This window comes from Erythranthe guttata, chromosome 2, assembly GCF_056151865.1.
Source record: "Erythranthe guttata isolate IM_541 chromosome 2, IM_541, whole genome shotgun sequence".
Taxonomy (NCBI): Eukaryota; Viridiplantae; Streptophyta; class Magnoliopsida; order Lamiales; family Phrymaceae; genus Erythranthe; species Erythranthe guttata.
This window is the reverse complement of record NC_142534.1, coordinates 7376379-7389842: the sequence shown is the minus strand read 5'-3', so window position 1 is coordinate 7389842 and position 13464 is coordinate 7376379. Positions and strand designations below refer to the sequence as shown.

Genomic DNA, 13464 nt, shown 5'->3' with positions numbered 1-13464 from the left:
CTAATCTTTTCGCATCTTCATGCATCGTTGGCCAATAGTAGCCTGCCTCAGTATTTTTAGAGATAAGGTTCTTCCGCTCAAGTGATTGCCGCAGATGCCTTCGTGTACTTCTCTAAGTACATAATCCGCTGTGGTCGGGTCGAGGCACTTGAGGTAGGGGAATGAGAACCCTCGTTTGTACAACTCTTCTCCCACTATGACGAAGCGAGCGGCTCTCGTCTTTAATTTTCGTGCTTCGGTGGGATCCGTTGGAAGTTCTCCCTTCTTGAGATATTTCAGGATTGGAGTGAACCAGCATGGTTCATCCTCCTCGGTATACTGTACTTCAGTGGGTGAAGTTATTTCTGGCTGAGGTGAGGTGAGGAGCGTCACTTTCCGACTTCCGATGCTAGCCATGGAGCTTCCAAGTCTAGCTAATTTGTCCGCGTGGACGTTATTGGAGCGAGGTACTTGTCTTATCTCGTAGCTCTCGAATTTACATAAGAGAGTGTGCGCGAGAGCTAAATATTTCGCCATGGTGTCTTCTTTAGCCTCGTAAGTTCCGAGTATTTGATTGACGACGAGCTGAGAGTCGCTTTGGATTAGGAGCTTGCGCGCTCCGGCTGCTAGGGCGAGGCGGATTCCCGCTATTAGTGCTTCGTATTCAGCTACGTTGTTTGAGGCTGTGAATTCGAATCTTTGAGCATATTCGAATTCGTCTCCGTCGGGGTTCGTTAGGACAATACCCGCTCCACCTCATGTGGCAGTGGAAGATCCATCGACGCTGACGGACCAAGTTGGTAGGGATGTGTTTTCTTCTACTGCGGTCATTTCGACTAGAATGTCGGCCAATATTTGCGCTTTGATAGCTGGGCGGGGTTTAAATTCCACTCCATATTCGCTTAGCTCTATTGCCCATTTTGCTAATCGTCCGGATGTTGGGTTACAGCCTCTGTGGCGGCACGAGTTGAGGCTTCCGATATCATGCGTTGGAGCGCATCCTCGGTTATTTGAACCGTTCGAGGAGCAGGGAGTGGTGGATCGGCGAGTGGTGGGTCCCGAGAGGGATCACCTGAACCTCGCGAGGTGGATCAGCAGCACGTGGGGGAGCTGGCTCCGCGGCACGTGGAGGAGGTGGCATGCCAGATCCTCCACGGACTGGGAGATTATTCGCTGTGTCATTTTCTCTCCGAGTTGACGCCTCAGGAGGATCTTGTTGGCTACGTGATCGGGTTTGCATCGTTCCCACAGACGGCGCCAAAATGATGATGCTAAAATATAGCTCACCGGAGTAGTATAGAAAACGAGCTGGGAGAGAAAAGCTGATCAGTAGCTAGTCAACTCGATGATCCTGAGGTCCCTGCGAAATGAGCACACGTGAACTAAGCCGGGGGTTGATCCGGCGGAAACCCCTCCGATGCTCAAGTCAGATGTACGGATCGTAGAGATAGTAGAGAGAATAAAACTCGAGATTGATTGTGAATAATTAGAACGTACCTTAACAAATGAGTAAAACATCTATTTATATATCGTTGAATGGGTTGGGCTTACTTTGTTGGGCCCAAACTTTACTTTTAAGGAGTTTGGGCTTTCGCGTAATGGGCCCACTTGTATGTGATTGGGCTTTCGTGTATTGGGCCTAATTATTAGATAAATTTGAGGGCCCATTGGACGGCCCATTTAGGTATATCATAGAGTTATTCAATTATTTGTTGAAGACTTGATATAGCTGTTGGTCTCTTTTACTTTACTTGTAAGTTGTACTGTACCCAATAATGGGTTCTGAATGTATGTATTATTTGGGTGGTTAGATTCTGAACATCGCCATGGAATATGAATAAATTGCAGTTACTTCTCAAAATAAATTTGTTGTGTATTTGTATACGAGATAAATCCATGAACTTTTCATTGAGGTTCTTGTGTTTTAAGATGTCAAAGGCTCAAAACAATTCTTAAAAATGACTCTTAGAAGTCAGTAAAGTAAACTTGGTCCGAAAGATTCTCTACATGAACGCGTTTCTTGTCAATATTTTGATGAGAATTCATTGTCCATATGATTAATATATGGACTTATTTTATGAGAAAACATTCAAAACGGACGATCCGTTAATAGCACAAAAAATGGACTCCACTCACGTGAAGACATGTGGACAAAACCAATGAATATCTCTCTCTAATGGGACCTATTTATGTATTTCACTAATTCATTTCATTTGGGCCGGTAAATACAAGTGCTTTTCTTTTTCCTTTTCTCTTTATTTATTTTTTCTTTTTTGCAAAATAAAACTTATTTCATTCCTATCACTGATACTTTTTTCATAAATTTTAATATTAAATTTAATAATAATATTAATATAGTGTAAAATAATGCCCTTTTATTAAAATTTGTTATTAACTTTTAATAAATATTAATTTTATATAAATTAGTGTATAATAATTACGAGTAACATAAAAATTAATCATAAAATCGCTTGAAAAGCATTTTGTGAAAATGAGATGATATTTGATATTTTTTTATTTTTAATTTGAGATGATATTTTTTCATGTTGTTTAGTGTAAAAAATTTAAAACCATAAATTAATTAACTACTACTTTAATAATTCAAATATATAGGTGGTGATGGAATGAGAATGGGCCAATGGGCTATAATTCATTTCTATAATACGGAACCCATATGAAAGAGAAGTTTTTAGTAATTTTGTCCACGTGGCATCAATTGAATGGAGTCCGTTTTATTGCAATTAACGGGGCATCCGTTCAGAATGCGCTCCCTTATTTTATATATCTGTAAGCGGCTACTAAACTAGGGATAAATCCAAGTCGGATTCTTCCTTTGATATATCCCCGAAGAGGCGAAAGTACTATATTACCATTATATGCAATTTTCAGTCAAACTGCATTCAACATTTCTGGTCTTGCATTTAATATTTCCGCTAATTTATTTATTATTATTTTATTCTTTTTATTTTTTTTATTTTTTTATAAATCTGTTTGTTTAATTTATATATTTTTCTATTATTTTTTTTATTAATTTTTTTAATGTCTTCTTTAATTTTTTTTTTTTTTATTTTTTTGTAAAATCAATATGTTTACTATACTGAAAATAACTACATGTAACTGTAGTAAACTATAGTCATTCGTAGTTATGTTCTTTTCTTTTACCCCATATTTTTAGTCGACAAATTATGTACACACGAATACTGGATTATACAAAAGAAATTCATAAACCCCAACAACAAAAAAATACAACTTTCATATTTATATTATAAATCACCGCACAACCAATAAAATGTTGGGAATCGGGCACGTGTACGCAGCGGAAAACAAAAATTTTATATGAAAAACACAATTTAATTCATATAAACACATGCCCGACTTATATTAAGCAATTAATTACGTACCTTAACGCTTCCAGCGAAAATTAAAACCAGCATGCATATTAATTCGAGAATTAAAACACATAGCATGCTCGCAAAGAAACGTAATATACATACATATAATTTCATGAAAAACGATCAAATAAAACAAACAAAATCAATTTCATGAAAAACATATAAGGCGCAATTTAATCTAATTAAATAGAACCTTATATCTAACGGATTCGAAAGATTACCTCTTGAAGCATGAGGTGAACTATCGGATCGAAGCAAACTGCCACGAAAACCAATCCGTACAATCGGGAGGAGCAGCGGCGACGGACGCGCTTATCGACGGCGGTGCGTGAGATCCACGCGCTGTCTTCGGGCGGCGCGTGGAGGCGCGTGCGGTGGTGCCTCGGCAACGACTTCTCGGCAATACGACTCCTTGGTCTTCCTCTTCTCGGATTCACCTTGTATGTTGAGATATACTAAATACGTGGCACTAGACACGCAAAAGTTAGAATAGGCGGAAGAAAAAGACAAAAGGATAGAAACTACCAATGACAATCGGCGCGTGAGGCCGATTCCGGCGACGAGCAGCGGTGGTGGCGACGGCCGTGAGTGAGATTGGCCGAGGGTTGTGAGATTGAGCGGCTAGGGTTTCTATTGTGTATTGTGTTTTGTGTAAGACCTATAAATCTTGTATTTATAGTGTCTTGTATAAAAGCCCTAACGGGTTTAAGTTGGACCGGGCCCATCAACTTAAGATCGTTAGTCTTTATTCGCTCGTTTCTCACAACTCAATGATCGAAAAATTATAACGATTATATTTTCGGAATCATTGAAACGTCCTCGTCATTACGAGTGCCAATTCTCGATTTCCAATTTCTAAAAGTAGATACCCTAATTCAGTGGACCTTCTAAACTTGGAAACTTCCCAATTTAGAAAGTTCACTAAGATGTTCGCCTAGTTATTTTCCTTTTCTTATTCTCATTCATAATTCCAAATCACGAATGTTGGACTCAATTGTATTGACTTCCAATTATGCAAAGATTAAACATTTTTATCATTGGCCGTTTAGTCAAAGAACTCGAGTGCACGAGCAGTGTGACCCTCGATGGTTCAGGTGTAAGCTAGCCGTGGGTCCACAACTCTTTGTGGGTTAAACTCGTCCCTAGAGTTACAATTAAGATGAAGCTCGTTTCAACTTAATCACTCAACGAATTAAGATTGGCGTCTGGCAACTACGCGTCATGATTTCCTAGATACAAATGAAGTGTCTGCAAGAACCTTTTGATATAGTTAACATACAGTACGATCCCTTCGAGTCATATGTCCCGATTGAACTAGAGGCATTGGTTCATCGAGACCTCCTTAGTAGTTCAATAACCGTGCAATTGTTCTAAGTGTTGTAATCCGTACGTGCATGACTTAGAGAATCAAATTCCCTAATCATCACTTAGTCAGCTCTGGCCAGAGACTTAAAGATTGCAAACTATGAGAACACACAGGACATCCAAGACTATTCTAGCGATCGAATCCCCGACTATAATACACATACCTCCCACTAGATTTCAGACTGCACGAACACTAGCCGTTGGGGCGGTCCTCGGTGGAACTCAGGGACAAGTCACGATACCATAGAGATCTCTACTCGATTATTGAGAACCACTTAGAGATTTCTAGGGTGAGGGAGTTCAGTGAACTCGTCAACTTACGAGCACCCACTTATGCATGCCGATATCACAATACCGTTTACTGATGAGACGCAGTACAAATACACTAAGTGCTAGTCTCTTAATGGGAAAGGCCGATATCCTCATTGGTGGCGTAACCCTTCGACTAAGAACACGTTTAATAGTTATAATACTTAAGTAAATATCTCACGATCCTAAAATATCAATTACAAGTACGTGTAATAACTGTAAGGACTACATCTATGTTTGAACAAGGGACAAAGATATAGAATACCAAGGTGTTTCATCATTAATACGAAAAAGATCAATTACAAGAATAAATGGAAAGACCACAGCCACAAGTTGGCTTGTTCGAACCTACTCTAACATAAAATAGAAATCGAAAATACACAAATATATGCATATGTAACTACATGTAACTGTAGTAAACTATAATCATTCGTAGTTATGTTCTTTTTTTGACCCCATATTTTTAGTCGATCAACTATTTACACACACGATTATTGGCTTATACAAAAAAAAAAAAAAAAAAAAAAAATCATAAACCCCAACAACAAAAATTTACAAATTTCAATATTTATATTATAAATCACCTCACAACCAATAAAATACAAATAAAAAATACACATATATATGCATATGTCACTACATGTTACTATATGTAACTAGTAATGTATAGTAATGTACGGTAATGTATACAGTCTGTTGAACACTGTAACTTGAAGCAGGTGTAACTTCAACCAAATTTTTTGACACCTTCAAGGAGAGGATCATTGGTTTTCATTAAGATGCAATAGAAAATAAAAATAATAAGTATATTAGTGCAAATCAACAAAAATTAAAGAAACATCAAAACACTCAAAAATCAACAAACACTGAAAGATCGAGAGATAGAGAGAGAGGCCATAACTGTGAAATACTACGAATTTTAGACCAAACCGCCAATGACTCCTCACCCCAAGCTCCTCCTACCAAAACCCCTAGCCGGCGCTAACCACCCAAGGTTCCGCGCTCACAAATAAAAAAAAAAAAAGAAATAAATCTGACAATAAAAAAATGAACGAAATTACCATCAAAATATAGATTTCGCAGAAAGGAATCCAATGGTGGGTAACCCGTCAAATTCCGACTGCCGGAACACAAATTACACCTCCGGCAAAACCCATCGCCGTTGAAATACGCACCAACTGTAAAACGATTGCAGAAACAGATCGGGTGCTCCAAATTAAATGAAATCACCACCAATAGAAAGAGCTCGACGAGGGGAATCCAACGGTAATCAAACCATCGAATTCCGACCACCGGAGAGAGAGTTATGACTCCGGGAAGCAACTTCGCCGGTTGGAGATCTATGGGGGCATGATTTGAATCTGCGAGTTGAGAGAGGAAGAGAGAGACGAATGTGAATGGCTAGGGTTTAAAACTGATTTTAAAAGGGCATTTTAGATACTCCAGGGTGGGCGAGGGGGGTCTGTCAAATTAATTTCAAAATAGAGGGAGTATGCACCAGGATGTAATTAGCTCGGTGGTTAGTTATATATAATTTCCATATGAGGGGTCTCTAAAATAATCCCTTAATGACAAGATATCCATTGATTCCCACTCATTGTCTTATTCTCCGACCTAAACACATTCTCTCTCGCACACGATAATAATATCAACCAAACAGAACGGATGGAAGTTAGTGAATTTTTTTTTTCGATAAATGAAGTGGCGAAGCATGAACCAAAATAAATTGAAGAGGGAAAATAATGGAGATATATACGAGAGAAATGGAGGGAAACTGAAGGAATTAGGGTTTTTTAAATAAAAAAGACAACAATAGTCTTTGATTTCGCATGTGCAATGTCTATGAGTTCAAAACCGGCCATTTTGACCTGAAAACGGGCGAAAAATGGCAAAATGACACAATTAATTGAGTATTGGTGAACTCTTGCAAAAAAAAAAAATTGTTCAGTGGTGATCCGTAAAAACAAAAATAATTCAGGTGGTTTAATGATATTTACCCAAATTTCAATACAAAAGAAGATCATATACTTCTTCTCGGCCTTCAAGCAATGTTTAGATAGATTAAAGTTTGGTCGCAAAGTTATTAGTGTAGATAAAACTCATCTCTACACTAGGTACACCACACAAGTTTCTAGTATCGTGTTGAATTTTGTATTTTCTAACATCATATGGCGCTATATATTTTTCTAGCATCGTGTGGTACTATGCATTTTCTCGTATTGTATCGGAATTATGTATTTGTTATACATGCACTTTATATCTGTATTTATCAGCAATTTGGAGAGAATTTTTTCATAAAAACGAACAAGCAAGACTTTTATCCAAATCAAAATAACTAAGAAATTTAAAATGATGGAGTTTTAACTTATTAACCCATATAAGTTCAAACATAAATTAGAACAGAAGCACATAGCAGATTAACGAATCTATTTTTATTAATTGAAATTAATGCTCTGCAATGTGCTAGCATCAATTATCAATAATGTCGAGGACGACTGAGAAGTACTTTTTTTTTACAAGATTGGCAAACCCTTAACACGGGCGAGTTCGAAAGTATAAAAAACCCGAATAAATAGCAAGGGAAAGTGTATACGACCCCATTGGTAGAAACCCTAGTCTACTTGTGTTAGTCAATAACAAAATCAAGTCAAATCTCAGTCTAGCAAAAAGGGCTGGGTTCAGTCCCCCCATCCGAGTGTGCTGACTGAAAAGAATGTTGAGCCACAGCAAATACTTTGCAAAAAAAGACGAGACGAGACGAGACTACTTTTTTTTCTCCGACCAGAGCTGCTTCAATTGGACATCAGCTGCTAAAATTGTGTGTGTAAAGGAAGGTTTCCTTGAACAAGTTACTCTGCCCTGTCTCACACATAAACCAACAATAAAATGATTAGTAGTTGCGGTTGCATAAAATGATTTAAGGAATCGACCACATCCAAATGAAACTAAGTTTTTAGCTTCTAAATCTCTTATTCGGCAACACCCAAAAAAAAAAAAGAAAAAAAAGGAACCGAAATATATAGCCCAAACTCGGTTGTGTACACATATTTGATTTTTGGGGACAAAGGAGATAAATTACTATCGGAGCTAAAAACAAGTTATGCTTCTAAAGTAGGCATGACACTTTCTTGAAAATGACTAAAAAATGAACCTGCATTACTCAACACTAGATTTTGTGAGTAAGCTGTTTAACTAAACATTGATTATTTTTCTACGAAGAGTGTCTTTCTTACCTATCTAAATTGATACGGCAATGTGTTTGATGTGCCATTGCAAGGATGGAGTTGTTGATTATGGCCCAAACCTCCACCAATCCTCCCATTAAACCCACTGAACTCACTTGGTAGTGATAGTCCACCATAAGAGTGATCCGTCGACGTAGAAGCTTGACTCGGAAGTGCTTCCCCTCTCAAACTGCTTACTCTTCGAGAAAAAACTTCGCTGTTGTTATACAGTGAAGGCGGTACGGTATTATAATCTTGTAATCTTCCCTGCAAATATACATTTTGTGGGCCAGTCCTCGCTCGCACGACACCGTCTTGACCAATAGGAGAACCGAAAAGACTGATCTCTGAAGCTGGGCCCGCACCAAAACTCCTGTCTGACTGCCGACTCCTATTATTAAGAAGGTATTGTATCTGTCTCTGTATCCTTCGTCTTTCTTGCAGAGTGAATGCTCCCTGTCCGGAAGTGGGCGAAGTAGCTTGAATTTGCACATTATTATTAGTCCCTTGAGTCAATAATGGTGTTTCGGGCACATATTCCTCGTTCAGATCGAAAGTTTCACGAACAGAAGCAATGGGAGATGAACCAACAGACAAATTGTTGTTAGTTCCTACATTAATATTAATATTATTATTATCATGAATATTAGGATTCAACGGTTGTCCATTTGAGGATGCAAGAGCTGTTGGCCTACAACCGTCACAGTACCAATTTCCATCGGGTACTTCGTGTCCTAAACCAACGCAGTAAGTGTGTGCGGGTGAGTCACAAAGATCACACAGTAGCATAAGTGCATCGTCCCCGCCTTGCTGGCACTCTGAGCAAAGAACATTCTCGTACGGATCAAGATACCCCCTCAGCTCCTCTTCAGATGGCTGATAAACCTGCCAAGATTCATTCACAAGTAAAATAACTAGAGAGTATATATATATATATATATATATATATATATATATATATATATATATATATATATATATATATATATATATACCTGATCACGTTGGGGAACTGGAAAAACTGCGTCGGTTAATTCATTCCCAGCAGTTCTACTGATAGTTGCAAACCTTTGCTTGCAAAGGGGACAACGAGATTCCACCTTGGACCATTCCATGATGCAAGTGAAACAAAAATGATGGCTGCAACAATTTAAAACTCCTCTAACGGTTCTCTTCCCCTCTTCCGATAGACAAATCCCGCAAACCTGCTTCCCTAACTCAATCTTCATATCTACCACCTTTTGCTTGCCTTTCCTCACCAGTGGGCGTTTCGGTTTCGGAGGCTGCAATAATTCTTCCTCTTTAACAGTCTTCAAAGAAGTTGAATTCCTCGACCTTTTGCAGAATTGAGTAGCATCTCTAACCTGTTCAATCTCTTCTTCCGAGACGGTGTATTCATAATCAGAAGATCCTGAGCTTACAAAATCTGAATCAGAATTCACAACATATTTCCTCTTTCTACCACCACAACCCCGTCGTCGCCCCCCTATCATTTTCAAATTCCGTGAAGTAGGGTTCTCGTGTGGTAACTCCTTAGTGAGATTAGATCTTTCTTTTCTCCTCAAACCCCATTTGTTAACTGGCTTTCTTCTTGTTGTCTTCAGAACCTCCTCACCTGGAGTAAATTCCTCATCGTCCTTGTCATCAGAATCATCATTATCACCATCTTCCTTTTCTTCTACATACGAAACTTTATCTTTCTTTCTAGGGATCTCATTATAAGAATCCTTGCTTATCTCTGTTCTTGAAACCCGAGATCTCTTTCTTGAAATCTGGGATCTCTTCCTCGCCTTTACATCAACGAATTCTTCATCTTCTTGTCTATATAGAGACTCAAAATCATCATCTTCCTCTTCTTTAAGTGATGCCTTATTGCTCTTTTGTTGCGTAGCACCAGAACAATTATATTCGTCATATTCTTCTTCTTCTTCTTCCTCCTCCTCCTCCTCTTCTTCTTCTTCCTCCTCCTCCTCTTCTTCTTCTTCTTCTTCTTCTTCTTCTTCTTCCTCTTCTTCTTCTTCACTGTAAGCCACCTTTTTCCTTTTGGGCTTTACAACCCCATTTTTCTTTCTGGTTTGAGAACGCTTTCGTCCTCTAGGCCTTGTGACCTTTTTAACCTTCTTCTCTACCCACTCCTCCTCAAAAGCCCCTAAACTCTCTTCTGTATCATCATCGGCAAGGGAAGAACAATACTCATCCTCCGACACATTAATCGCCTCATCTTCTTCCACCTTATAATCTTCATCAGACTCATCCGAACCTTTCTTCTCCAAATGCACCTTGTTCTTGATCTTCCGCTTGTGCCCAATTTCACCTCCCCTTGCCATCTGCACAGTGTCCACAAAGTTGGAAGAAATGAATCGGAATCAAACAATATAACAGTCCATATGTTTCACAATGCTACCAAAATGGACCGAATCTAGTTCATAAACATACAGAATCAACATTTCATATTCTTTTCTCTTATAAGCTTTTGCATACCTATTTTTTCAGATTGTCAAATATACACTTCCTCTTTCAATCTTCCTCAAAACAAACAAGACAAAATCAACCCCTAAATAAATGATTTCTATATCAAGTTCTGACCAGTAACTGACCAGTAATTTAATACCGCATCAGCTGTAAACCAAGCAATCTCCCCAAAACGGCAAGATCAATATTTCCCCAATAATTAGTGTCTGGAAAAATATCAAACCAGCAAATCAAATGATAAAGATTCTCAATTTATTTCCAACTCTATATTAGCTTAATCAAATATGCTAATTAGAAATCAAAATAACCTAAAGCCCCAAAATTTTCATCCACGAGCTTCTATTCCCAAATCAAATAAAAAAAAAATAAAAAAATTAAATTTCAAAACCAAAACAAATCGATCTGATTTATCCCCGAAATAATGATCCCAGAAGAAACCCTAGATCGAAATCAACTCAGGGTACTACAATTCTCACCCTTCAGTAATTCATCCCAACTCCAATAGAAATATAATCAACAATCATACAGCAGAAATTCAGAAAAAACAAAAAAAAATCAAAATAGGAGTGACAACGTAAAACCCAATTTCGGAAGCCAATATCATTTCAATCGAGAAGAATAATTATCGATAATTTCGAAAAATAATTGAAATTAGGTATATCTTGGATTGGAAAATGAAGATACAAATTAAACTCGGAAACAAAAAGGGGAATAAGCAGCGAAATTTCGTGTTCTAGAGAGAAAAAGAGAGAGAGAGGAATGAAGATACCAGCGTGAGGAGAGAGAGGATGCTGCAATAAACATAAAAATAATTTCGAAAGGAATTACAGTTCTCTGTCTCTCTCTATTTATACAGTTGTACATAGAGACGTTAAATAAATGGAGGTAAAAGTTAAATTTTGGAAGCAAAGAATTTATTAGTTTTGTTGTATATATTTATTCTTATTATTACGCACACTTCAAATATTGGGACTTAAAAAGGAAACCTCTTGGATGAGGGCCATAAGGTAAGGCTTTACTCGTGTACTACGAATCTACGATGCTCGGAAATTTCTATACGGATGCGTTTCTCCGTTTCCAATGGGTTACCAAAACTGAAATGTTAAACGTCCTTTCAATTTTATTAATACCGTTTTGACTTTCAAACGTTATATTTACTTTCTAGTCTGATTTTAGCAAATTTCATTCTAAAAAAATGTAGTCCTTCGGATTAACTTTCTAATCCAACTTGAATCGGCTAGATTGGATGTCGAATGGCAAATTGTGCTTATGAATGAGTTACATTTTAAATTTTAGATAATTCAAAATATCAAATTTGTGGACAGTATTGATTGATTCATGCTTATATTTCTTATCGACATCCAATCATGATGATCCAAATTGGATTAGAAAGTCTATTATAAGAACTACACAACTTCTGTATTTAGAGTTTTGCCAAATTCAAACTCCAAAATAGTCATAATCATATTTGAAATTGAAACGGTAATATTAAAACTAAACCGACATTTGTCACATCCCCATCCAAAATTGAAATGCCATGACACCGGCTCAAAATATTTCAGGGACGTTTGTGTAAATACCTAAAAGTTTTTAACACGTTTCTAGTAATAATAAAAACTATAGAAATGTGTTTCCACAAAAAAAGAGGGGGGGGGGGGGGGGGGGGGGGGGGGGGTTGACAATATTTATTAGAACAACATGACAAGCTTAACTAAACATTTGCTTCACATCCTTTATTAAATTCATTCAAAAAAATGTCCATTCACTCACAAATTCGAAATTTGCATTTAGAAAAGTTCAAAATGCAATTATTATTTTTGTATGCATTTAATATTTTCATTTCTTCTTCTAACATATTTTATTTTATTTTTACAGACTTTGTCATCTTTATTTTTTCTTTTTTCGTCCTAACATTTTTACATTATTATAAACAACTTTTTTTCCCTTATTTTTAAGATTATATTAAAAATTACGAACAAAATATATTTTTCTCGTTTTTGTAAAATTACACAGTAGATTGTAAATATACTATAATATACTATGGTAACCTATGGGGCCCTTTTGGTTTGCTTTATTAGGCTAGATGAGATTCATTGTACCTGTTTGTATAACATTTGGTTTGTTGGACCAAGTTGATAAGTGGGCCCATCATTATAATCACCTAATTGAATTATTATTTGTCCACCCAAACTTGGCTTGACAACTTATCACCAAAATAATCCATCAGCTGGTACCATGGCAATGTCGAAATTGCCCTTATAACTTGCAATAATTACAAACTATTAGATATAAATAGCCATTTTCTTCTAAATCCCCATTTTCATCTCGAGCCCTAATCTTACCAGGTGAGAAGAACTTCGTAAGAAGTGATATGTTTCTGTAAGAAACAATTTGTTTATAAGGTGGGTACTGTTGATGAGTTGCTATTTACTTGTAAGATTTAATTCTTGTACTTTACTCTGGTTCTTGAAATCGACCATTTGTGATTTCAACGGAAAACAGAGGTGCCCATTACTTGATTTGCCCCTATGCTGGTTCTTTTTCTTTTAATTTTTTTTTTTGTCGTAAATGGTTCTCTTTATGTGATGAAGTTACTTCGAATTTTGTTTTCCCGATGCAATTCATTCGAGAGAAAAAATGTGCTTTTGGACATAAAATTTCTAATGAAGAATTGTTAAGTTTGCATTGAATCTTGAATGCTAGTGACTTTCTTTTGTATAGGG

General features: G+C 37.1%; 2 protein-coding genes across 7 annotated transcripts; both read right to left on the bottom strand.

The window, feature by feature from the left end:
- On the bottom strand, positions 1–1161 carry LOC148772235 (uncharacterized). The gene is made up of 2 exons (XM_088814947.1): positions 1052–1161; positions 1–676 (listed from the first exon to the last, which is right to left on the bottom strand). Exons 1-2 carry the CDS (start codon positions 1159–1161, stop codon positions 1–3), a joined length of 786 nt encoding a protein of 261 aa, XP_088671073.1.
- A 6301-nt stretch (positions 1162–7462) lies between these two features.
- On the bottom strand, positions 7463–11688 carry LOC105958232 (uncharacterized). Of its 6 annotated transcripts, none has more exons than XM_088826644.1 (5): positions 11511–11571; positions 10867–10947; positions 9265–10596; positions 8279–9154; positions 7463–7904 (listed from the first exon to the last, which is right to left on the bottom strand). In XM_088826644.1, the coding sequence occupies exons 3-4, from the start codon at positions 10594–10596 to the stop codon at positions 8279–8281; spliced, it is 2208 nt and encodes a 735-aa protein (XP_088682770.1). In that variant the 5' UTR covers positions 10867–10947; positions 11511–11571; the 3' UTR covers positions 7463–7904. The 6 variants fall into 6 exon arrangements, with proteins under 6 accessions (XP_088682770.1, XP_088682763.1, XP_088682773.1 ...); XM_088826637.1 differs by having other exon boundaries at positions 10751–10947; positions 11511–11560; XM_088826647.1 differs by having other exon boundaries at positions 11218–11511.
- Between the last annotated feature and the right edge of the window lie 1776 nt (positions 11689–13464).